Here is a 27,409-nt window from a genome sequence, read left to right on the forward strand (position 1 = left end):
GTAGTTGTGACCCACGGGCTCAGTAGTCGCAGCTTCCGGGCTCTAGAGCACAGACTCAGTAGTTGGGGTGCACTGGCTTAGTTGCTCCCTGGCATGTTGGATCCTTTCAGATCAGGGATTGAACCTGTGTCTTCTGCATTGACAGGCGGATTCTCTACCACTGAGCCACCAAGGAAACCCTCAGATGCATTTAGAGAACAAGACACCAGCGTATTTTGTCCTGGATCTAGCAGTGACCGGCTTTGTGATCGTTGGCTGATCACTTTACTTCACTAGGTGTCAGGCTAGTGACACTGAAAAATGAGCCCTTTGCAGAGTTCAGTTTGAAAGCGTACACTCTTTTTTTTTTTTAAATTTATTGATGTCTTTTAAAATTTTTGTTATTTTTCGGCCACACCATGCAGCAAGCAGGGCCTGTGGGATCTTAGTTCCCCACCCAGGGCTCCAACCCAGGCCTCCTGCATTGGGAGTGCAGAATCTTAACCACTGGGCCACCAGAAAGTAATGCCCCGAGCTTACACTTCTTGAGTAGTGTCTTGGTCAATGAGCCGAAAGGGGGCAGGGAAGTCAGGACTGAGTCAGACTTAGGCGAGCACTAACATTCAGATCTGTGACTACCCCTGGTCATTAATATCTCCCACGGCTTGCACCTAATTCACCCTGAAGCTTCCGTGGGTGTGTTTTTTAAACGCAGTTGATCCTTGTCACCTGTGGATTCTGTGTCCACAGATTCGCCCACTCTCTAAAATGTGTTATAACTTCAGAACTCTGCATGCTCAGCATTTTTGTGGTCATTCCTTGACGTGCATAGAACAACCAAGAAGCTGAGCGTCCTCAGTCACGTGTTCCCAGCTGGGGCCTGAGGAGGAGCTGCTCCACCTTCTGTCTCCGCTCCGGCAGTGCCAGCAAGTGTCCTCTTCACGGTCTATTTAGTGCCGTGTGTTTTGCATTTTTGTGTTTTTGTTCATGATTTCTGTGTTGATTAATTGACAAAAATATTGTGACCAGAGGCTCACAAGAACCTAATCCTGTATTTCCCCTGGGAGCAATGGTTCGGTATTTGTTAATTCAGTGTTCACAGGACATTATAGAACATAACTTCTGTGAATAATTAGAATTGACTGTATTCTTGTGTTTTGACTGTGAGAGGGGAGAAACACCATTAAAATAGGATGATTTTAATATAGTAATGTCTTCTTAGCAGACTTTATAGGCCTTCAACATTTTAGGATTCTTGGCTTCAGAAGTTTTGTTTTTAAGGAAGAATATCTTTATACTTTTCATTCCTTAATATTGCTTACGTGATAATCCATTTTAATACCATAATTTCACCCAGGAAATATCTGAATCTTTTATATTTTAGCATATAATACTAAGTAACTTTTAAGCCAGATGTTTCAGAAAAAGAAAAACTTATAATACATATAAAATGTATTATGCATGCCTATACACACATATTCTGTTAAGAAACATTGTAAATAAGTGGGACTTAAAAGATGTATTTATATGAATTATCAATGTCAGGAAACTGTTGAATTTTAAAGAATAGAAAAGTCCCTTGTTGTTTAAAAATCATAATTTAAAGGCAAAAGTAGCACTTGGTATATGTTTCCTGTAGGATAGGGTGTTGATTGAACACATGGGTAGGTTGAATTCAGCGACTGGATTCCAGAATCATATGAGGTTCCACGTAGTCATCTTAAAAGTCCTGTTATATCTTGGTATTTTATGATGTATTGTTATTTAATTTTTCAGGTATGTCTCATTTGACTATAATTATTCAGAATCTATGGGTTTAGTATGAAGCAGAATTTTACAACCTCAGCACTATTGGCATTTTTAAACAAGCTGAATAATTCTTTATTGCAAGGCAGTGGGGACCAAGTAGACCACAGTTGAACATACAATACTCAGTTGTGACAACCAAAAATGCCTCCAAACGTTGACAGATATCCCCTGAGAGTGGGGTACAGTATAATCTCAAGTTGAGAACGACTGGCATGAAAAGTTTGTTTACACCATTTGAATATATGGACAAATTTTTATAAAAATTTTATCATTCTATTCTAAAAGTAAGTAGAAAGACTGTTTCTTTTTGTTATCTGTCAGTAAAACATAAGGAATGTATAATTGGGTTTGATGCCTATCCTCTCATATTATTATTAAGAGACATGGAAAATATATATTTATGTATTTAAAAATAGTAAAAATATATTTCTTCATGTTAAGCAAGAAATGCCAACATACATATTCTAAATAGGGAAGTAAATCTATATGGACATAGGAGAGACAGTTTAGTGAAATTTCCCCTAGTTCTAAGTGTGAAAACTAACTGGAAAATGACCACAGTTCATAAAAACACATGCTGGGTTTCCACTGAAGGAAGCATTTTTCACTGGAAGATGGCAGCCAGCTGTTCTCATCTCCTCTTCGGGCAAGAGACTTCAGCTGACCGAAAAGAAGGACTCAACAATGTACAACATGGAGCATTTTCTGAAAGAGCAAAGTTGGTCAGTAGTCCCACGCCCCAGTGGTGGTTCAGCAGCACAGCCTGTTTGTAGGTAGCTGGCCGCAGAAATTCTACAACTAAAGTAAACAAAAGAGCAAGCACTTCTCTGACCTCTCTGCAGTTTCCAGTTCTTCAGGTGGCGTGACCAAACCAAAAACTTCCTACTGAAGATTCAGAGGACAGTGTAATGTTTCTTGGTTCAACAAGAATCCCTTCTTTTAATTCTTACAACCAAATGGAGTTAACAGTTTCAAAAGCAGAGAAGTAGGGCTGTCAACGAGCAGGTTTCCATGGCAACCACCTCTTGCCAGTCCTAACTGGTTCCAAGGTCATGACATCCAGGTCCGTATCCCCTCACTTTGCAAATATACAGTTCCCAATTAGTGTTAATAAATTGATTTCTTGTTTATTTCAGGAGAGAGCAAATAGTCGTATTCTGTATCTTTATTAATATCTAGCAGTCAGTTTTGTACAGATTCACTTTGCTTTGATAAAGCTTGCTATATTCAAATATGTTAATTATTTTAAAAGTGTGTTGGAGGAAATACTTTGCCTTGCACAAGATTTCTCACTTTGGAAAAGAATTTGCCATAATATTCCCTTACATAGCATGATTCCCTAGCATATTTAAATATGAGCAACATACTAGGTTTCAGGAATACATGTATTGGGTAAAATGAGCCTTGTGATCAGTCAGTTGTGTCTGACTCTTTGCGACTCCATGGACTGTAGCCTGTCAGGCTTGTCTGTGCATGGGATTCTCCAGGCAAGAATACTGGGGTGGGTTGCCATTTCCTCCTCTAGGAAAATGAGCCCGATCTGTACATACCTCAGGCATGGATTTTTGCTGTTTCTTTTCATTTTTGGCATGTGTATTTTATGGGCACACTTGTTGGGAGAATATGACTGGTGTATTCCCTAGATTTTTGAATGATCTCTGACAGTGAGAGAACAGGGGGGCAATGTAAAACCAGGGCAGCCTGGGACCAGGCGGGCCTGTCTTCCCCAGAGACTTCTGTACCATGAGTGGCAGGTTGGTGACATCCTTCCAGTGACAGTCAGTGCATTACTGTTAGAATATTCTGCTAGTAAAGGCCACACTTGTGGGCTGAAAAAAGTAGTATGACTTCTAGAGATCTACTTCACGTTGTAAGAAGCTGGCTTCATTTCAGTAGAGCAAAGTACTGTTTTCAATGCGTACAACCCTAATAGTTTGTCATTCATAAGTGGAAGAAACTGGAATGAGTCATCCAAAAGAGGAAAGCAACAGTTTGAAGGTTAAACTAGATAAAAGAATCTCATGTACCACTGTAAGTACACTTAAAATTAAATAATTCAATTGAAATATATTTTTAAAAATTAGATTAAATGAATTACATGGATCTTTCTACAAAGAATGGATGTTGAGTTGTGAGAGTGTCCTCAACCAGGTAACGTTATTCTCACGGTGAAAAGTGACCCTGTGATGGGGTTGCCTTACCGCCTATGGAGATGATGGCATCGAAGCCCTGATCCCTGAAGGGGAGGTTAAGGTTGTCACACACCATGACTTCACAGCCTCTGCTCCGGGCAATCTCAACCAATGGTGCACAGTAGTCACAGCCCAGGGTATGTACCTGACTGTTCACTTTCAGATACTTTCCAGTCCCACAACCTGTAAGAGAAAAATCTGTGTTACACGCTATCCTTAGTGGAAAATGCAGTACTACCAGTTACTTTGTCTTGCTGCTGCTGTTGCTAAGTCACTTCAGTCGTGTTCAACTCTGTGTGACCGTGGCTCACCAGGCTCCTCCATCCATGGGATTTTCGAGGCAAGAGTGCTGGAGTGGGGTGCCATTGCCTTCTCCATCCTTTGTCTTAGGGAATAGCAATAACTTGATACAGGCCAACCTTGGCGATATTGCGGGTTCCATTCCCGACCATGGCATTAAAGCAAGTGTTGCAATAAAGTGAGTCACACGACATTTTTTTGGCCTCTTAGTGCATTTAAAAATGGTGTTTACACTGTAGTCTTTTCAGCATGCAGCAGCATTAAGTCTACAAAAACCATGTACATACCTCATTTTTTAAATAGGGTATTGCTGAAAAATGTTCACCATCATCTGAGCCTTCAGCAAGTTGTAAGTGTTTCTTCTGGTGGAAGGTTTGAAATACAGGGAGAATCACCAAAATGTGACAGAGAGACACAAAGTGAGCAAATGCTCTTGGAAAAATGGCGCCAGTAGACTTGCTCAAGGCCAAGTTGCCACAAACCTTCAGTTGGTGCAAAACACAACACAGTATCTGGGAAGTGCAATAAAATGAGGTCTCACCAACCAAGACAGAACCCCCAGCATGGATTGCAGGCACGCAAACGAAGAGCCTTCAGAGAGCATGGACGTGTTCATACATAGAGAAAAGGAGATGGAAATAGGAAAAGGAAATATTATTTATTGACTGTTTAATAAGGTCATGTGAGAGTTGGACTGTGAAGAAGGCTGAGCGCCAAAGAATTGATGCTTTTGAACTGTGGTGTTGGAGAAGACTCTTGAGGGTCCCTTGGACTGTAAGGAGATCCAACCAGTCCATTCTGAAGGAGATCAACCCTGGGATTTCTTTGGAAGGAATGATGCTAAAGCTGAAGCTCCAGTACTTTGGCCACCTCATGCGAAGAGTTGACTCATTGGAAAAGACTCTGATGCTGGGAGGGATTGGGGGCAGGAGGAGAAGGGGATGACAGAGGATGAGATGGCTGGATGGCATCACGGACTCAATGGACATGAGTCTGAGTGAACTCCAGGAGTTGGTGATGGACAGGGAGGCCTGGCGTGCTGTGATTCATGGGGTCCCAAAGAGTTGGACACGACTGAGTGACTGAACTGACTGAATAAGGTCATGTCCATAGGGGTTTCTTAACATGATAGCACAAGCAAGAAATGTCAGCTGGCCCCCAGCAGATAGTAATAGTTCCTAGTACTATTATTTAATAATAATAATATAATAATATATTATAATAAAATTTAATAATTTCATAATAAATATAACAGAATTTTATATTATATTTACAATATAATAATTATAACAAAATATTATAATAATATACATTATTAATAGTATTATTAATAATAGTAGTGCTATTATTGTTAATCCTATTATTAATAATAACAGTTCCCTAGTACAAGTTCCCTAGCACAAGCAGGAAATGTCAGGTGGCCCCCAGCAGATAGTAATAGTTCCTAGTATTATTATTTAATAATAATAATATAATAATATTTTATTATTATTATAATTTTATCATGAATATAATATAATTTTATATTATATTATAAATATAATAATTATAATAAAATTTAATAATATAGTATCATTAATACTAGTATTAATAATAGTAGTGCTATTATTGCTGATCCTAACTATTATTAATAATAACAGTTCCCTAGTATTCTAGTGATAGGATCCAGTCTCTTTATAAGTTACTTTCATATACATATTTCTCTAGATTTATGTGTTCTGGGCATTTAGTCTTGTGTTATCAAAACTTCTTACAACTTGCCACTATGTAACAACTTTTCAATTTCTATAACAACTTATAAAATAAGTTATACAATGGAACGGGCCTTTCAGAAACTTAAAATTTGAATGAAAAAAGGGTTTCAGTATCTTTTTATGCAGTCTGTTGTCAGTGCTAGCTCTTGTAAGTTTATTTTTAAAAAACTTCCTTATTTGTCCACTTATGGCTGTGCTGGCTCTTTGTCACTGAGCGCAGGCTTTCTCCGCTTGCGGAGAGTGGGGGCCAGTCTTCGTTGCCGGGCACTGGCCTCTCACCGTGCTGGCCTCTCTCATTGCAGCTCCCGGGCTCTAGAGCAGCGGCTCAGCGCTGATGACTTGCCCTGCAGCCTGTCGGGTCCTCCTGGGCCAAGGATCAAACCTGCGTCCCCTGTGCTGGCAGGCAGATTCTCAACCACTGGACCACCAGGGAAGTCCTCTAACAAAGAATTATTTTTTCTTAAATAAACCAGTTTTGACATTTGCTTTCCAGTGGCAGAGACCCAGATAATTCAAGGTTCACACAGTGCCTAGATTTAGATCAGTCAGATTTCCCTAATATTATGCTGAAGAAGCTAGTGACATAAAGAAATGGTCACCTTGAAACAAAACGTTCCATGGTCTAGTGTCCAGTATTCTGTTCTAGCACAGACATATCGTCTATTTCTTTTTTCAGAAATATTTGAAGATCTCACTAGAGCTTATATCCCTGCCTACTGGCATTGGCTGTAAATTTTTTTGCCTGAAGGATAGCTACCACTATTCAAAGATGATTCAGTTGCTGCTTTTGAAATACATCACAACACTCTTTGATGATAACTCCTTAATAGGAGCTAATCAAAATTATATGAGACACTAAAAACATAATTAAGATTCGCCAATGCCAGCTGAGACAGTGGAGAGCTTGTGAATAAAAAATAAGATTTCCAACTTTATTATTTCAGTCTAAATGATTGATGTCTTAGAAATATTTTAGATCTCATAGCCATACTCCCTAAGAATGCTTTTGAGAAAAAGGATCCAATGTGTGAGAGCAATCATGGGGAAAATATAATCCATAAAGTATTTTAAAATTGAAATCCCAAACATTTCAAAGATGATACTCATATTTTCAGAAAAATAACCTTGTAAATTTTTCTGCTGTTTTGAACTGGCTCAGGGGATACATTTAGAAAAATAAAAGGGGAAATTACTTCCAAGATACTAATAAAAACAGGTTCATGAGATATCAGAGCTAGAGGGATGTGTTCAGAGAGCATCTGGTAGCAATGAGGAAACTGAGGTCCTCTTAGATCTTATCGTCTCCTGAAGTGTTTCCAGTGCCCCCTGATGCCCTTGATCTATCCCATATTCATTTCGTGGTGTGTGTTTGGGGGATGCTGTGCTGTTCTGCTTGTAGGGATCTTAGTTACCTGACCAGAATTGAACCCTGAGCACCGAGTCCTAACCCCTGGACCACCAGGGAATTCGCTCATGTTCATTTTTAACAGCATTCTTTTTTCTTTTTTGCTTCTGAATACCTATTGAATTGCTTTATAATGTTGTGTTAGTTTCTGCTGTACAACAAAGTGAGTCAGCTATAAGTATACGCATATCCCCTCCTTCTTGGACCTCCCTCCAACCCCCAGCCTCTCGGTCATCGCAGAGCACCGAGCTGAGCTCCCTCTGCTATCCAGCAGCTTCCCACTAGCTCTCTATTTTACACATCATAGTGTATGTAGGTCTGTGCTGCCCTCCCAATTCGTCCAACATGGCATTCATTTTTGAAGATAGTAATGGGACTCCTGAGTACAGGGCAATTATCTGTTTCCTGAGTGCAGAACTGGAGGTGCTAGAGAGGGGAGATTTTATCCTAATGAGGAAATGAAGAATAGTGCCAAACCTAGTCACCCCATTATCTTAAACAAGCAAGAAGTAAATCAGAACACTTTTGATTCGGCAGCTCCTGTACACAGCAGTCATGCTCCTTTACACAATCTCATTAAATGATAACCTCCTGTAGCACTGCAGAGCGACAATAGCAGGTGTCTGCGTGCTTCCATCCCCCTCTATTCCGTATTCTGCACCACAGTAGAGCTAAGGAAGAAAACAGATAATTACCTCAGTTCAGCAAGATGTTTTGGCCCATGGTGAGTAAGTACTTGCTAGAAATAATTAATCTGAATGTTCCCTCTGAAGTTTGCAGAAAGAGCTACATTTTTTAAATTGAAGTTTGTTTGTTTTTTTCTTTTCTTTTTGGCTAAGACCTTATCTGAAAGAGAATTCTCTTTTCCTTTGGGAAAAGGAAGAATACAGCCTATTTATTTCTCCTAAACCTTTTGAAGTCAGAGATGAGGGAATATGTTTTGTTCTGTAGGCATGGTGCCTGCCCCTTAGTAGGAGCTCTAAATTTTTATTGACTCAGAGAAGAAATGGTAATTAGAGAATGACTTAGCAAAATAAGTCTGACCACAGAATATGGGGGAAATAATTGAGAGTTAAAAGGCAAAAAGGAACTTTGATTATTGAAAAATTAGTTTTAGTTATGTGTACAAAAATAAAAATCTCGATACTGTTAGGATAGTTGTCTCTGATGTCAGGTAAAAAGGTCACCTTGCACAGAAAGGAATATAGCTCTAGTCTTTATTTTGCTTCTAAACTAATCAAAGTAAAGATTTTAAGCTGAAGAACACCCACCATGTACCATGTTCTTTTTAAATGTTATAGTCTATTTGTATTCATAATTTATCAGTTTAAGACTTTGTTGAGTTGAGAGAAATGCGAGTTTTATATATAAGGATAAGGTTATACTGGAAGGGATTGGTTAGCCAAATATGGTTCTGTTTTATTTATTTTTTGTCAGAATACAGACGATTTACAATGTTGGGTTAGTTTCAGGTGTACAGCAAAGTGAATCAGCTGTACATACACATATATCCCCCTTCTTTTCAGGTTCTGTTCCCTCATCAGTTATGACCGGTTGTTGAGTAGAGCTCCCTGTGCTCTTCTCAGCAGGTTCTTATTAGTTCCCTACTTTGCATACAGTAGTGTGTATATGTCAGTCCCAGTCTCCCAGCTTATCCCTGCATGTGCCCTCTTCTAATGGCCTTAAGTTAGTAGCCCATTTCAGGAAAAGGTTGCCTTCATTGTACAAGCTACAGTATTTCCTGAGGGTACTTTCATTCTGCCGTCTTTGAATCTTCAGTGCTCTTTATATTTAGACACAGTTGCTCTCCCTTCATTCCTGATCCCTCCCTGAAGACATAGTTCAGGAATCGTCATCGCACACCTCAGCAGATCAGCTTCGCTGGGGAACACGGTGATGTGCTTAATAAAATTTAGCCAATAAACAGTTGCACCACTAAAACAGCATAGCATAGCATCCCCGTGTGGGCAACTGGAGCCCAGTTACCTTGCGTTTGTTACCTATGCAAAGTTTTATTAATCATCAATACTGGAGTGGGTAGCCTATCCCTTCTCTAGGGGATCTTCCCGATCCAGGAATCAAACCGGGGTCGCCTGCATTGCAGGTGGATTCTTTACCAACTGAGCTGTGAGGGAAGCCCAAATCATTAATTACAAATTGCTAATCTAAATATCAGTCAAATTAGCCAACATAGACTTGATTTTTTTAACTAAGTGGAAAACCGAGAAAGAAAAAGTACTTCCTTCGGAGGATAGTTCTCTTGTTCTGTGGGCTTCCCTGGTGGCTCAGTGGTAAAGAATCTGCCTGCAACGTGAGAAACACAAGCTCAGTCCCTGGGTTGGGAAGATGCCCTGGAGTAGGACATGGCAGCCCACTCCAGTGTTCTTGATTGGAGAATCCCATGGACAGAGGCGGCTGGAGGGCAACAGTCCATTGGGTCACAAAGAGCCGGACACAACTGAGTGACTAACAGTATTTTTCTCCTTCCTTTCCTCTACTAATCCCCTTGGATTCTTTCCTTTTTATTGATTTTTCTTAATTTCAATTTTATTTTTAAACTTATCTGTCATTGCATAATTAATCGTACTATTTATTGAGTAGTAAAAAACTATAAATAACATAAAAGTCAAAAGATGCAGATGAATAAAATAACATTTGGATTTCCAAGCGCAGTGGTATAGAATCTGCTAGCCAGTGCAGGAGACACAAGAGATGTAGTTTCGATCCTTGGGTTGGGAAGACCCCCTGGAGAAGGAAATGGCAACCTGCTCCAGTATTCTTGCCTGGAAAATTCCATGGACAGAGGAGTCTGGTGGGCTACTGTCCATGGGGGTCACAAAGAGTGGGACAGGACTGAGCTACTGAGCACACAAAATTTACTCAATGGATTTGCACGGGGATACTTAAAGAATGTTATTTGTGCTGTAATTCGTGGTAGCAAAATGTAGCAAACAACATACATCGCCGTTGGTGTGGTGTTATTAGCATAGAAAGCTATGAAGCTTTTCATACTCAATAGCTACAGAACAAACACTATGCTGTGCTATGCTGAGTCACGTCCGACCCTTTGCAACCCTTTGGACTGTACTCTGCGAGGCTCCTCTGTCCTCAGGATTCTCCAGGCAAGAATACTGGAGTGGATTGCTATTCCCTTTTCCTGGGGACCTTCCTGACTCAGGGATCAAACCCACATCTCCTATGTCTCCTGCATTCCAGGGGGATTCTTTTGATCTCAATATGCAAAGAGACAAAAGCTAGCTGTATTGTGTATAACATACTAATTTGTGTAATTGAAAAAGGTAAGGCTACCCAGGCACATACTTATGTGCACAAATATGCTTATATTTATGTGAAGTATCTCAAGATTAAACAAGAAGCTAAGAGCATAGTGCCTCTGATGTGGGTTACTTGGTGCTGGGAGCTGGCATGGGAAGATAATTCTCACCATACATTTTTATGTACCTTTGTTACTAAGCCATTTAAATGGATTACCTATCAAAAAAATTTAAGCAATTTGTATTCCCCTAATATTCAGACTGTTGACTCATATGGTTTCATCATATTGGTTTTTCATACTGACTCTGAAGAAAGTTCTGTTGATTAAGAAAATTACTTTTTTTTTTCTATCAGGTATGTTGCACTTAGTTTTACCTAGTTTGATTTTGGTTTTTTACTTCCCTTATATTTATGTCTAGATTTCTGCCTTGTAGAACCTTTTAAATTTTATGCAGTCAAAAATACTAAATGCAGTCAATCTTCCTTACTCACAGATCAGTATTTGCATACGCATCTATTTGCTGACGTTTATTTGTAATGCCAGAGCCTGTACTGACAGTGCACGAGTGTCTTTAAACAGAAACACACATGAAACAAGATTAGGTGTTGACCAGTTTTGTGACCACAGGCTCATAGGAACCTAATCCTGTATTTCCCCTTGGGGTGCCAATTCAGTGTTCACTAATTCTGGGTTCACAGGAGCTTTATAGAATCTGACTTCTGTAAATGACGACAATCAATTGTATTTTCTTTTATGGTTTCTGACTTGTTTTGTGTCATGCATGGAGATGCCTTTGGCTTTTGAAAATATTTTTAAAAATAACATAGTCGTCCTCTAGCCCTTTAATCACTTTATTTTCTTATATTTAAATCTTTGCTCCATTTGGAATTTTTGATGTAAGATATAATCAGGCTTCCCTGGTAGCTCAGACAGTAAAGAATCTGCCAGCAATGTAGGAGATCCAGGTTCAATCCCTGTGTTGGGAAGATCCCCCAGAGAAGGAATGGCTGCCCACTTCAGTACTCTTGCCTAGAGAATTCCATGGACAAAAGAGCCTGGTGGGCTGCGGTCCATGGGATCGCAGAAAGTCAGACACGACTGAACAACTAACATGCACCTTTTTTTCATGAGAAAGTAGCGAATACATTCTGTTGTCTCCAAACCTTTTCATCCCAATTGATTTAAGATCCTGGTACTTTGCTTATATTATGAGTGGTAAGAGTTCCAAACCCACTGCATCTTCTGAAACCAGTTGTTTTTTTTTTAAGTTAACACGATAGAGATATTTTTAAAGATTCTCCACTTCTACATGACATGTACCCCTTCTTCGAATTCTACCCTGCTCGCACCATCTTTAACAAGCTGAAAGCCCTGGGCACATCTATTTCTCTTACCAGCATTTTGACTGAATGTCAAATTAAACAGAACTTGTGACTCCAGACTCATGATTTATACAGGTCCTGGCTGCATGCAGTTGCTAGAGAGCAGATTTAGGTGGGAATGCTTCCAGTGTAATCATACCTTGTCTTAAAACTTAACCTGAGCTCTCCTGGGCCGTGGCTACCACTTCTAGATTCCAAAACCTACTGAGCCGAAAACTTCCCAGCAAATCAGGGATTATGAAGATATGATCCAATTTATGTTCTAATAATAAAACACCTACAGAATAGTTAAGGGAAGGAATTCCTGAGATTCTTAAGAGGTGATAGGGCTTCTTGTGAGTGTATGTTAGTCACTCAGTTGTGTCCAACTCTTTGCAACCCTACGGACTGTAGCCCTCCAGGCTCCTCTGTCCATGGGATTTCCCAGGCAAAGATACTGGACTGGATAGCCAGTCCCTTCTCCAGGGGGTCTTCCTGACCCAGGGATCGAACCCAGGTCTCCTGCTTTGCAGGCAGATTCTTAACTGTCTGAGCCACCAGGGATGCCAGATAGAACCTCTTTTATATACACAATTCTGGCCCTTCTGTAGAAGGCGTGGAAGCCCCTCAAGGTGAGCCACCAAAACACTGTACTCCCACATGTGAAGGAATCTACATTTAAAATGGTCAGACTCACAAGCTGCCATTTCAGTCCAGGCAGATTCAGCCAAGGTCAGGTTGATTTGTGAAAGGATATGCACAAAGGCTCTGAGAAGACTGCTTCTGTCTAAATGTAGATTTGGGGAACTTTTCTACTTTCTCGTGTGACCTCATGAATTTCTGCTATAAAGTGAATATTCTAGGTGCTGACATGCCAAGGACACAGTTTCAGACTTCCGGTTAGAACAGAGATGAAAAATGAATCTGAAAAGGAAAGGCACGGAGTATATACACATCAGACTGCGTGGCCCTGCCCGGGTTACCTATGTCGGCGATGAGACTGCCTGGCTTCTGCTCCTGGAGGAACTGGCGGACGCGGGGCCAAGCTTTGCTCTGCAGGTCGCTGAAGTAGGGCGCGGTGCTCTCGTACACATCATGCACGTGCTGCTTCTCCAGCTGGGCGGCTGCATGGTCCATCCTGGGGAGAGTGGGGCCATGCCAGGGGATGCGGTTCAGAGTGGGCACCAGGAACGGCTGATGGAGATGCAGGTTTCCTAAAATGGGAACTTACGACTGCCAAGGTTATGCTGTTTTTATCCTTTCTTTCTTTCTCTCTCTTTTTTTTAAAAAAAAATTATTTACTTCTTAATTGAAGGATAACTGCTTGACAGAATTGTGTTGGTTTCTGCCAAACATCAACATGAATCAGTCAGAGGTATACATATGTCCCCTCCCTCTCTTACAAACTGCAAAGTACACAGCCTTCACCAGAACTTCACCAGCATTGTCGAAAGACTAGCAGATGCATCGCTCTTAGCTGTACATCTTCAGAAAACAGTCATTTGGGAATGAGCTAACTGTAATGTGTTTCTGTGCAAGATGAGGCCTTAATTTTGGAAACATACAAAGGTCTTAGCAGTGGTTCACTTTGGATAAAGCTCTTCTCTTGGATGCTAAAGAGATTAAAATTTTATAGCATCATTTTGCAACTCCAGTCCAATCACAAAGTCTGATTGATTCTACCTTTTGAATGTCTTCGGATTCCAACCATTTTCTTCACATCCTACTGATTCTGTTTTAGAAAAGACCTCATTTCTTGTTTCAGTTACTTCAACCACCTGTAAATTTTTTTTTGTCCCTTCAGTCTCTTTCCTTCAGTTATGCCACAACTGTTTTTCTAAAACCATAAAACTGTGCTGCTCCCTATCTTGCTGCTGCTGCTACTAAGTCGCTTCAGTGTGTCCGACTCTGTGCGACCCCATAGATGGCAGCCCACCAGGCTCCCCCGTCTCTGGGATTCTCCAGGCAAGAATACTGGAGTGGGTTGCCATTTCCTTCTCCAATGCTTGAAAGTGAAAAGTGAAAGTGAAGCCGCTCAGTTGTGTCGGACTCTAAGCGACCCCATGGACTGTAGCCTACCAGGCTCCTCCCATGGAATTTTCCAGACAAGAGTACTGGAGTGGGTTGCCATTGCTCCCTATCTTAGACTTCTTCAAAGGCATTTTATGGCTTGTCTGCTCAAGGCCGGGTGTCTCAGGAGGGTATCCATGGCTCTTTCTGATCTGGCCTTCACTTACCTCTTGCAGCAATTTCTCACCTTCCTTCCCCAGCATCGGGGCACCTGTCATACTTAGTGACCCGGGGTTTCTCAGACTTGGTGCATCCTCTCTCATCCAGGGGCTGGAACAGATTCTGTGCCTTACCTGGCTAACTTCTATTCATTCTTGGCCCAAGCATCACCTCTTCCAGAAGGACTTCTCTGACCTCCCATGCAGGATAAGGGCAATCAGAGAGCAGTAGAGAGGACTTTCCTGATGGTGCAATAGATAAGAACCCACCTGCCAGTGCAGGGGACACAGGCTTGGTCCCTGGTCTGGGGAGATCCCACATGCAGTGGAGAAACTTAGCCCATGTGCCACAACTCCTGAAGCCCGTGCGCCCTGGAGCCCAGACTCTGCAACAGTGAGAACCCCTTGCGCCGCAGCTAGAAAGCAGCCCCCACTCACTGAAACTAGAGAACGCCCGCAGGCAGCAGTGAAGAGCCAGCGCAGCCAAAAATTTAACAGAAAACAATTTTAAATAAAAAGGAGTGGGGAGAGTAGAAGAGCAGGTCTTCAAGGCTTCTGTTTGTTTAGGGTTTGATCTTTTAATTATTCTCCTGTGGCACGTGAGTGAGGATATCCCAGGGCAGCGGCCAGGGCTCAGACCGTGACTTTGTACCGATCAGTATTAAAGTATTTTTATCACTGAAAAACCCACTTGGCCCTACTGCTGCTCACCAGCTGGCTGAGTCCCACCCCCTGTCCTCTCGCATCCCATGCGTCCTCTGTGGTTACTGAGGGCTGTAAGTCTATTAGGTGTTTTTTTTTCTGTAGCCCTGACTGGAAGAGCCTAGGTAACAAGGGCTTATCTTATTTAATGCCGAGTCCCCAGTAGTTGGCACACAGCAGACCTTCAATAAATGAACAAAGAAAGAAAGAGCCAGAGTAGACTCTGAGTATGGAGGGTAAGAGAATAACCTGGGGAGTGTGGGAAGAGGGGACCCTGCACACCCACAAGCTTGCAGATGGGAATGTGGCAAGAGAAGGTGCTGTCCTTGGCCAGCCTCCGTATTCCCTCCACCCCCGACTCCCTGGTCTCTGTCACTCTGGGGAGTAGAAGGCACTTGGCTCAGATGGCGTCTGAGGAGTTACCCCACTGTAAAGTGCCCACCTTCCACCTTGTATTTAAGAAATATCTTGATGAGAGATACTTAAAGACCATGTAAATATTGTTTCCATAATCTCACTCACCAATTTTTTTTTATTTTAATTTTTTTGGCCACCGTATGTGACATGTAGGATCTTAGTTCCCCGACCAGGGATCGAACCCACTCCCCCTGTAGCAGGAGCTTGGAGTCTTCACCACTGGACCACCAGCGAAGTCCTCGCTCACCACCTTCAGCGTCCAATCCATTGATGACTCTTTCTAACTGAAGTGTAGTTGATGTACTGTATTAGTTTCAGGTTTATAACATGGTGATTCAGTGTTTTATTGATTATACTTTTAAAGTTATTATGAAATAATGACTGTATTTCCCAGTGCTAAAGTGTAACCTTGTTGCTTATCTGTTTTATACATGGCTTGTATCTCTTAATTCCATAGCCCTACCTTGCCCCTCCCCTTTCCCTCCTGTTAACCACTCTGTTGTTTAGTTGCTTCAGTCGTGTCTGACTCTTTTGTGACCCCAAGCGCTGCAGCCGCCAGGCACCCTTGTCCATCGGATTCTCCAGGCAAGAATACTGGAGTGGGTTAACCACTAGTTTGGTCTTTCTATCTGTGAGTCTGTTTTTTGTGTGTTTTGTTATGTACATTTGTTTGTTTAATTTTTTAGATCCCACGTGTAAGTGAAATCTCATGGTATTTATCTTTCCTTGTCTGACTTATTTCACTAAGCATAATACTCTCATTGAGTATTATAAGCATAATATCCACATTGTTGCAAATGGCAGACTTTCACTCTATTTCATGAATGGTGATATTCTCAAATGATGAGAATGATGATATTCTCATTCCATCATTCCTTTCACTGCAAGGAAGAGCTTTTCAGGATTTACTCTTAAATTAACAGTAGGTTATCCTTAATGGGCTTCCCTGATAGCTCAGTTGGCAAAGAATCTGCCTGCAGTGCACGGGAGGTTGGTTCAATTCCCGGGTTGGGAAGATCCCCACTCCAGTATTTTTGGGCTTTCCTGGTGACTCAGCTGGTAAAGAATCTGCTTGCATTGTGGGAGACCTGGGTTAGATCCCTGGTTTGGAAAGATTCCCTGGAGAAGGGAACGGCTACCCACTCCAGTATTCTGGCCTGGAGAATTCCATGGACTGCATAGTCCATGGGGTCGCAAAGAGTCAAACACGACTTTGTGATTTTTACTTTTCACTTTATCCTCAACTATTATGGCCCTGCCCACAGTCCCTGCAAAAAATCTGGCAACTCTTAAGAGAGTACAAATCTCATTTGTGATGTCTGACAAAACTTCCACCCAAACTGAAGCAGCTTATATTACACCCTCAACTAGAATACAAAGTAAACATATGGCTGCCTATAACTGCCTACACTTGAGGAAAAACCCAAACACTGAATGCTTTTCTCTGTTATCAAAATCTCAGTAGACTTAGGTTTGTTTAAAATTGTCCCCCCTTAAGGAATCAGTTGGGCAGTACAGTCTTGAGAACTATAGAACAAATACGTTTTGCTTTATTGCACTTGCCAGTGTTAAGGGCTTCCCGGGTGGCTCAGTGGTAGAGAATCAGCCTGCAAACGTAGGAGACCCAGGTTCGATCCCTAGGTCAGGAAGATTCCCCTGAAGAAGGAAATGGCAAGCCACTCCAGTATTCTTGCCTGGAGAATTCCATGGACAGAGGAGCCTGGTGGGCTACAGTCCAAGAAGTCGCTAAGAGTCAGACACAACTTAGCAACTGAGCACACACACACACACACTGATAAAGTGACAATCAACATGAGCTTGATTCCCTTCAAGCTGGCTCCATCTGCAAGCTCAGAATCTGTAGTATTTGAAGAGCACCACATGGAGACCTTTCTGTAATTTCTTCCCCAACGTTGCCCAGCTTCTACCATAAACAAGTAACTTCAAAGAGCTGTTTGAAAGCATGTGAACAGTATAAATCCATTTTGTTGTATTTTACACTTAAGATTATATTCTGCAGAATATTTAGCTGACTGTGAAATTGATTTGCAGAGCTGGGGCCATCCAATTTGACATTCTTGACACTCTGTGGATTTATATTTCCTGTTCTGTGTGCATGTGTATATGCTAAGTTGCTTCAGTCATGCCCGACTCTTTGTGAGCCTATGGCCTGAAGCCCGCCAGGCTCTTCTACCCATATGATTCTCCAGGCAAGAATACCAGAGGGGTTGCCATGCCCTTCCTTCTCCAGGGATCTTCCTGACCCAGGGATGGAACCTGCATCTCTTAAGTCTCCTGCATTGGCAAGTGGGTTCTTTACCATTATGCAAACTGGGAAGCCCTTCCTGCACTATACATATATGCAGATTCCTTGTGAATTTGGTCCTATGACTAAGCTAGTAAGACTGGTACTACAGCACTAGTGTAGGGCTCCAGCTGAAGCTAGGGATGTGGGGTTTGCTTTAGCCAGGCTCCTAATCTGCATGCTGACAAACTTGAAAGGAAGAATAAGTCACAGAAAGTGATGCCTTGCGCATCTAAGAACTAGTTTGGATTTCAAGTGCAGTGGAAAGTGGTTCCCTGGAGAGCAGAAGAGGGGAGAGAAAGGGCTAGGAAGCTAGTAGGAGGGGTCAGTGGCTTGGTGTGTTTCCCGTGGATAGAGGACCAAACAGAGAAACATCAGTGCTTCTTGCTTCTAGCCACAGGGTGCTCAGTAATATGTCACAGATATTTGGTTTTCCTGTTCTGGGTGTGTAACTAGGGTAACACTTCTCCACCCAGCTTGATTCAGGCAAAGCCATGGGATATGCTTTGACCATTACATGTGATCAGAAAAGATATGGGCAGAGGAAAACTTCTGGGCAGAAGCTTTACCAGCCAGAGTGTATTTCTGCGATCCTGGAAGCACCAACCCAGGTCTCCAAATGACTGCTCTTGATGGGTGGACAGTGTGCATGTTTTTAGCCAAAAATAGGGCAATACACAGCTCATCATATGAGATGTGGATTATGTACCTAGATAATGGAAAAGTAAACTCTATCAGCCATGTTCTATTAGAAGATCACTTGTTACTATGTGAGTTTGTCCTGTTTTTTCCTTCATAAACAGTAACATTTTTCTCATTACTGTAGATAGAAGTAAATTGGGAGAAAACTGAATATAATTCTGTCTCCCACTTTTTAAAATTAATACTGTGAGCCAAGGAAGGTAAGGAGAGAGGCCGGGAGAAAGGATGCTAATATCTGGGGACCTGGGAGCATGAAGGCGTCAAGGTGTTGCTGAAAGCACTTTCTGTCAACATGTGTGCGTGCGTGTGTGTGTGTGTGTGTGTGTGTGTGTGTGTGTGTGCTTAACAATAACATGTTAGTTTGAAAAGTAAGAGGATCTGTCAAAGGTAGTAGTGGAAAAACATTTGGAGATATAAGATTCTAGGAAATATCTAATCTGTCCCCAAGCCTGAGTCCATGCATTTATGACCATTATTCACAGGCCTAGACATTTTAGAAATTAAAAACTTTTAAAAACCTGTGCCATCTGCTCTTCCTTTGAGGAACTGTACCTCCCTTTGGACTCCACGTGATGTTGGAGCCAGCCAGTCATGTAGGACAGGGATGGACACATGACCTCATCTAAGAAAATCATTGTCTCTCCCCTGGGAAACTGACAAGAGATAGTTGAAGCCAAATCACTAGAGGAAATATCCTCCAGTTTCTCCTAAGTCTTACCTTTCCTGAGGTTTTTTTTTTTTTTTCTATTCTATCAGCTACTTGATAGACTCCCAACAGATCCCTTCTTGCTTGAGGAAGAGTTTGTTTTGCAGGCAGAGGACTTTAGTTATTTCAGACTTGAATGCATCTTCATGATCATAGCATGGACCTTAGGGGGTGCCATGGTGGAAGAGAGGTGCTACGGCCTCCAGAGCCCGGCAGGACTTGGCTCCCACAGATGGAAGGACTCTGGTTGGAGTCCTGGAAACGGAACACTGGGATGCAGTGTCCTGTTGGAACCAGTGCCAGCCCAAGAGATGAGCAGATTGTTGTACTGCCACCATCTTTGCTACAGCTACATCTTTTTTTTTTTTTTTTAATGGCCACAGCCTACTATCTGAGCTGTTATTACAGCTTCCTAGTCAGTCTCTCTGTCCCCCTTATCACCTCGCATACAGCCATAACGTGACGAGGTCACAGCACTCTTTTTTCAGTTAACATTCACTGGCTGGAGACATACCCTATAGTAAAAGGTGACTGCAGAGACCACATTGCATGCTGCTGTTCTTGGCTTGATGGAAGTAGCTTGTAATCTCCCTCCAAGAACTCAAGAAAAGCAGTTTAGAATCTCTATTTTCATGCTGGTGCTGGATAATTTTCCTCTAATATCCATTTGATCATCTCCTCTCCCTGTTGAAAACCGTTCAAGAGACCGCTCTGGGACAAAGCTTACATTCTTCCATCCAGGATTCAGAAGCTTCCAGGACCTGGTCTCAGTCTGGCTTTCCAATCATATCCTTTTACTGGGACAACTCAAATTCTCAGCTCCACCCAAAGAACTCTCCTCACGTTTCCCTGAGTGGGCCTTGTTTATAGCTCCTCATTCAGGGCTTTGCTAACGTCAGCAGGCTCTTCTTTCTCATCTGTAGTGCTTCCCTTCTGAAATCTTACCTGCTGTTCAAAGTCTAGCTCAGCCTCCCCCTTCTCTGTAAAGACTTTATGGGTAGCTATCAATAAAAATAACCATTGCCCCTAGTATTTCTATATATTGCATATTTATTATTGCTGTCACTCTTAGAGCATTTCTCCTGATTCTGTCTTGAACTCTCAACTCTGTGTATGTTCCCAGCTCGATCAGAAGCTCCTGGAGGGCAGAACTGAAACTGGACCTCTCTTTTATATGTATCATAGTGCTTTCACTTAGTAGTTAACTGTAGAACCAATGAATCAACGAGCTGTTTACTTAGCTCCCTGTGCAAGACAACAATGCTTTACTCCAGATAAGTTGGTCCTCAAATATTTGGTCATAAATCACTAATCCCCTGATAAGAGCCAAGAGGCTCTCAGAGGCTCCCAAGGCTAAAAATAAGCTTTCTCAGTCATGTTTTGTGTTTCCTAATTTCCTTCCCTTGCAGAGGCCTGTTCAAAGATATACCCTAGACACAAAATAGCCCCAGTTTTATAACTGAAAACAAATATAAATACTGTAAATTGCTCTCTTATTATAAATGCCACAGAAGACACATATTTTAAAAAGAGCATAGGGCTGCTTTAAATTTCAAAGATATATTCAAACTGTGATTCTAAAGTTTAAATACAAAATGGTCAAGTCAGGTCAAAGACTTTACTTACATTATAAAAAGACTTCATCATGATATAATTGAGTTTACTTAATCTTTTACAAAAAAATTTAATGCATGATACTTATACCTACATATTATTTTCAAATACAAATTATACTGCAACCTTTTGTATGATAAAAAACTATCATTTCACAATATGCTGACGTCCTAGAAACACATTTTGTTCTCTAATAAAACATTGAATACATTCTTGTTATTTTAAAACTAGTTTCAAATTCTTTTTTCCACCTAGCGCAAAAAGAAACTCCAGCTTACTTTATATCACAATGTCATAACTTTTAAATGATAGGAATTGGGCCTAATTAGGTTTACTGAATACGCTCGTATTATGTGAATTGCTGTAATAACAGAAAGCTACTAACCTGAGTCATCTTGTGATTACAGAAAATTACTTCTTGTCTTTTTGATTCATGGCAGTTTCCACCCTCAGAGAGTGACAGTTGTTGCTCATAATTTTCTCAGTGTGTAATGTAAACGCAGTGTGGTGGGAGGAGAATCAAACAGCGAGGTCCTTTCACACGGTGAGCCGCTCTGTGTGAGTCTTCGCGGGGAATACAGGCTCTGTTAGGAAAAAAACAAGTACTGAAGTTCATTTTACATAATACAACTATTGAACCAGCTACAGCCCACGCTGACCTCTTGACATATGCCTGAATTACCCAGAGAAGAAGGGATTAGAATGAACTGTTAATATGTGGAATGTGCCAGAACTATAAGAGCAGTTTCTGAATCAATCCCTCAGCTTTCTGTAAAACACCCAGTACTTTCTCCCCAAATTAAATATGATGACTTCATCTTGTTCCTCAAAAAATTACAAGTACTGAGTGTCAACTTTGAATCCAGTAGTTTAATTACTGTAACTTTTTAAGACATATGACTAAATGTTATTAAGTCATCCCAGTACAATTTAACTGTTCAATATTTGTTCTTATTATCAGCTATTTCCATGTCACTTTGACAAGTACCCCTAGTTATTCTTCACTGTTCACATTTATTTTTTTTCTTTTTACATAATAGAATGGGTTTGTCATGAAATTCATCAAAAGACTCTGAGTTACATTAAAAAGAGGACATATGCAGAAAAACCCTCTGTAATGGGGAGGTCTTGGGGTATAAAATGAGGTCTGGAGAGATGCCCGGTGCAGTAGGAAAAGCCCATCGTGTAACATTTGGGGGCCTGATTCATCTGTAAATGAGGCGAATGGACTTTCATCTTGATCATAGTTCTCAGTCCTTTTCCTTGGTCTTCACGTCCTTTGCGTATGCACCTCAGTACCACAAACTGTGCCCCTTTATTACACATAGTGATTCTCAGGATGGTGGGGTGGGATGTACTGGCTTCCCTGAACTTGCTGAGGCTCTCCACCCACCCCAGTCTTGATCCCTGTTTAAGAAGCACTGATCTGCGTGTGCTTTGCAAAGCTTCTTGCTGGTCTTCAGAGTGTGCATATAACCCATCGTCTCTCAGTCACATGCAGGCATACGATCTGTACCACTGAGAGCCATGAAGGTTGGCATTTTAGGAAGAACACTGAGAAAGAGTCTTGAAAGAGTTACTAGTCAAAAGATTTCATCTTTCCTTTGGCTCGAGCCTGCCTTAACCATAAAGGAGAGGATGTTTTGTGTGTATGTGTGTTGTGTCTGTCACATGTTATTTATTTTTAATTAGAGGATCACTGCTTTAAATACTGTGTTAGTTTCTGCTGTACATCAACATGAATCAGCCGTATGTATACGTACATATGTCCCGTCCTTCTTGAACCTCCCTCCCACCTCCCACCCCACCCCACCCCTCTAGGTTGTCACAGAGGAGCAGGTTTGAGCTCCCTGCATCATACAGCGGACTCCCCCTGGCTATCTGTTTTACATAAGGTAACGGATATGCTTCTCTGCTATTCTATCAGTTTGCCCCACCCTTTTCTTCCCCCACTGTATCCGCAAGTCTTTTCTCTATGTCCGCATCTCCACTGCTGCTCTGCAAATAGGCTCATCAGTACCACCTTTCTAGATTCCACATCTATGCGTTAATATATGATATTTGTTTTTCTCTTTCTGACTTACTTCACTGTGTATAAGAGGCTCTAGGTTTGTCCACCTCATTAGAACTGACTCAAACATTCCTTTTTATGGCTGAATAACACTCCGTAGTATACATGTACCACAGTTTCTGTATTCCATTCATCTGTCCGTGGACATCTAGGTTGCTGCCATGTCCTAGCTACTGTGAATAGTGCTGTAATGAACATTGGTATAAATGTGTCTCTTTCAATTACGATTTTCTCAGGGTATATGCCTAGTAGTGAGATTGTTGGGTCATATGGCAGTTTTATTCCCAATTTTTTAAGGAATAGGAGATGACGTTGTCTGAAACTCCATGCTAGTGGCAAAGCCTAAAGCAAGACACCTCGGGTTCACGCTTCCAGCCCTGACCTAGGGGCTGCTGTGTCCCCAGCCAGCCTGACTGTCTCTCTGTCCCCAGCCAGCCTGACTGTCTAAGCACCTTGCCTTCAGGCATGAGTGTCCAAATGCATTCACCCTCTCAGATAGGCACTGAGGACAGGGTGTTCTGAGACTTAGTCACAAAGTGTAGTGAATGAAAAGAATTTCAGATAGTGTCGCGGGCATGTGTGAGCTACTGGGGTGGAAAAGAAAGCAGGGGTGGGGAACTTCTCTATTCACCCAAATCATATTCCTCAAGTACCTATAAAGATAATTGACTTTCCATAAGTTTACTGAATTATGATCCAAACTTGCCTCTGTTAAAAATGAATAATTTTATCTTTTCCAAGAAGTTTATGGACAAAGACAAAATAGGGTAGGTAGTTTCTTTTAATAAGTTGAATTGGATCAGTCCTTTCATTTTATCAGCCACACATCTATGGAGTATCTAGTATTAAAAATGCATTTCTTCTTCTTTTCTCCTTGAATAAATTAGAAACCATCTTTGAGAACAAAGGTGACTCAAACCTTATGAAATTTTGAGGTTAACCAAGTGTGTGTATTTTCCTGGGAAGAGACTCAGCACCTCAAACTATGTCTCAGGGGAAAAAAAAAAGTAATTTCTGTATTAAATTTAAAAGATTCATTCATTCATTCAACAAATACTAATTGAACTTCTGTTATATATAAGGTGCTTAGGGATAAAGATTTTTTAAGTCTCCCAATTTAGGAATCCAGAGTTTAATATAGGAAGCATACAAAGAAATAGAAAGTTAAAATATGGTACTACTTTCACTTTTGGCATGGATACATCCTGAGAGCTTTTGAGCTTCTGAATCCCTAAACTAATTATGCCTTGACTGTTATACCTATGGATCGACAGGTCAATCAGTTGATTGATAAATTAATAGATAAAACAGAGCTATTACAGATCACTACATCATAGATCTTTGGGCCATCATCAGGTATGTAAAACCACAGATGCCCAGAGCCCGCACCTGGTGTGAGGACTGTTATGATCCAGGTGTGCACAGGTTCTGTAGGAACTGTAGGTGAGGCAGCTCAGCCAGCCTGTTCAGGGGGAGGGGCAGTGAGGCTCCCTTGAGAGGCTGACAGCTCAGAAGATGGTAGGGGTGAGTCAGGCAAAATGGGAGTGGGCGGTTCTAGCTATCAGAAACATCATCTACAGAAAAGAAATGAGACTTCGATGAACTTCAAGTAACTTAACGATAATAGCAAGACATGCACACACACAATGTGCATTAATTATTTACTGTTATCGAGGCCCTGTTATAAGCATTTAACATATATATTAACTCACTGAAGCCACACAGTAACTAAATCAGACAGGAACCACCATGTCCCCATTTTACAGATAAGGAAGCAGAGGCACAGAGAACACAAGTGACTTGCCAAGGTTACATAGCTAGTAAGTGGCAGAGCCAGGATTTCAGACCAGAAAGTTAGATTCCTGACTTCACACTCCTAACTAAACAGTCAGTGGGGAGGCAGGAAGGGAGAGCGGGTGATACTATAGGAACCTGGAAGAGCAGACCACACAGGACCTAGTTTAACTTTCTACGGAGTTTAGATCTTTATCCTGAACATAATGGTGAACAACAGTTATGCCAGTGAGAGAAAAGACAAATTTGGATTTTGTTTCCAGAAGTCTACAGCAAGAGTGTAGACTAGTATTTCCTGGACAGGTTCACAGAGAAAGAACCTAGTAAAATCCTTTAGACAGATAATGATATTAAGGATGCTTAGGAGGGGGTGAGATACAGGAGATATTAAGGAGAGAGCATCACATTAGTAGGACTTGCTAACTGATGAACCGTCTAGTCAAAGCTATGGTTTTTCCAGTAGTCATATATGGATGTGAGAGTTGGACCATAAAGAAGGCTGAGCATCAAAGAATTGATGCTTCCAAACTGTGGTGTTGGAGAAGACTCTTGAGAGTCCCTTGGACAGCAAGGAGATTAACCAGTCAATCCAGAAGGAAACTAACCCTGAATATTGATTGGAAGGACTAATGCTGAAGCTGAAACTCTAATACTTTGGCCACCTGATGTGAAGAGCTGACTCACTGGAAAAGATGCTGGGAAAGATTGAAGGCAGGAGAGGAGGGGACGACAGAGGATGAGATGGTTGAATGGCGTCATCGGCTCAATGGACATGAGTTTGAGAAAACTCCAATAGATGGTGAAGGACAGGGAAGCCTGGTGTGCTGCAGTCCATGGGGTTGCAAAGAATCAGACATGACTGAGTGGCTGAACAACAACAACGAAAATTGATGAAGAGTTAAGACAAAGAACACACTTAAGAGGAAGCAGTGCTACTGATATGGCTGACCCTGTAAGAGGTACCACCAGCGTCCTAACACAGAGGGAAAGAGAGTAAGCATGAAAGACAAAAGGAAACTTTGGTAATGACCGTATATAAACCCTGAAAAACTCTTCCCTTGGAATACCTGAGAACACGTCCAGAGAAATTTACTTAGGATACTTGCATCTGCAGGCAAAAGGCTGTACGAAGGACTAGGTATTGGTAATGGAAATGCCATAGTGACCGGTAACACATTGTATTTCGCGTTATTGCCTGGGCTGTTTGTAGATATCCATTATGTCTGTAATTGATGGCAGCATTTTCCAGATATGGACAGTGGAGCTCACGATCGCTGATGTCTTGTTGGGTATTGGAGTTTACACAGCATTCAGTCAATGTCTATGATAAAAATACACAAAGAAAGGCAGAGAAGAATAAAAAAGAGGGTGCTTTAGATGATGCTGTAGTTCACCATCAGAAGGAATACATCTGAGCAAGGGTTTAGGTTTGGACATAAGTGTTTCTGTTTATCTGAAGGACAACCAAGTAAGACAGACATGAAGCTCAGAGCAGGCTATTCTAGAGATCATTTAGAAATCATTGTTCTAAAACTTGGCAGTGATGTTTCTTTAACTCTTACCATTTACTCCCAAAGAGGGAAGGCATATAGTGTTCAGCCATGACCAAATACAGTTTGGTCCGATTCAGAGAGCTTAAAAAACAGATTTCTCCTGAGCGCCAGCCTAGTCCAGTGGACTGACCCAAGAGGCAAACTCGAGGAGCCAGTTAATGACCATCTCTATTTACATGGACAGTCACTGCACAATCAACAAGTTAAAGTTGTTGGGCCAGTCCAGTGAAGAGGTAATAAGATGTTTATTAGGAACTCTTTTTCGCCCAGAAACAGTTAATATTTATAATTTAAAACCCATCTCACTACAAAAAAGGAAGTGAATTAAATCAAGAGATTGTGCAGAACAAGAAAGTAATGAGGTTAGGAGACCGTGGATCACAAGTAGTAATCAACGTGTTAGCGGGCTCCTCTGGTGGCTCAGCGGTAAAGAACCCACCTGCCAATGCATTAGACACAGGTTTGATCCCTGGGTCGGGAAGATCCTCTGCAGAAGGAAATGGCAACTCACTCCAGTCTTCTTGCCTGGAGAATCCCATGGACAGAGGAGCCTAGCGGGCTACAGTCCATGGGGTCGCAGAGTCGGATACGACTGTACGACTGAACAACGCATGCACATTAGCATTAAAGGAGAGGTGAGCCATGTGCTGTTAGAATTCTACTGTGACTATTTTAATCCAAGAAATACCGACCGAGCAACTACTAGGCAACAGCAGCTTTGGTGGTTCTGAGAAGAACTGGGATGGGTGGCATTTATTCTCGAGAAGCTACAAGCAAATGCAAGAGTGACTCAGCGAAAGTGAATGACAGTGGTGGGGGCGGGGGGGCAGACATATGATTGATTGATAGAAAAGCAAAGCAGCAAGTGACCCCAGCTTTTATACTTTGTGGTGATCCTTTAATGAGAGTATTACTCCCTCCAAATAACGAGGCAGGCAAACCAGCTGCCTCTCTAATCAGTGTTCCCTATGCTACACAGGGGCTTCCCTTGTAGCTTAGTCGGTAAAGAATCTGCCTGCAGTGTAGGAGACCCGGGTTCGATCCCTGGGTTGGAAAGATCCTCTGGAGAAGGAGATGGCAACCCACTCCAGTATTCTTGCCTGGAGAATCCCATGGACAGAGGAGCTTGGTGGGCTACAGTCCCATGTGGAGGCAAGAGTCGGACACGACTTAGCAACTAAAGAGAGAGAGAGAAAGAGAGATGCTACACAGGACCTCCTTATAGCAGAAACGGTAGGAA

At 41.7% G+C, this 27,409-nt stretch overlaps 1 protein-coding gene and 1 long non-coding RNA gene across 9 annotated transcripts in view; one reads left to right on the forward strand and one right to left on the reverse strand.

The window, feature by feature from the left end:
* Positions 1–27,409, forward strand: part of LOC121818076 (uncharacterized) — a 222,741-nt gene that overhangs the window by 50,667 nt on the left and 144,665 nt on the right. The window lies entirely within an intron of this gene.
* The window catches only part of TRMT9B (tRNA methyltransferase 9B (putative)), a 74,981-nt gene that overhangs the window by 15,511 nt on the left and 32,061 nt on the right, over positions 1–27,409 (reverse strand). For 3 of the 6 annotated variants that reach the window (XM_042241457.2, XM_004021745.6, XM_042241458.2), the window contains 3 exons: positions 21,137–21,335; positions 13,061–13,215; positions 3,990–4,163 (listed from right to left, as the gene is read on the reverse strand). In XM_042241457.2, the coding sequence (XP_042097391.1) occupies positions 3,990–4,163; positions 13,061–13,214 (328 nt within the window). In that variant the 5' untranslated portion in view covers position 13,215; positions 21,137–21,335. Of the gene's footprint in view, positions 1–3,989; positions 4,164–13,060; positions 21,336–25,683; positions 25,938–27,409 lie in introns of all 6 variants that reach the window. The other 3 variants (XM_042241459.2, XM_042241460.2, XM_060406934.1) reach the window with 3 other exon arrangements.

Source organism: Ovis aries, chromosome 26 (genome assembly GCF_016772045.2).
Source record: "Ovis aries strain OAR_USU_Benz2616 breed Rambouillet chromosome 26, ARS-UI_Ramb_v3.0, whole genome shotgun sequence".
NCBI lineage: Eukaryota > Metazoa > Chordata > Mammalia > Artiodactyla > Bovidae > Ovis > Ovis aries.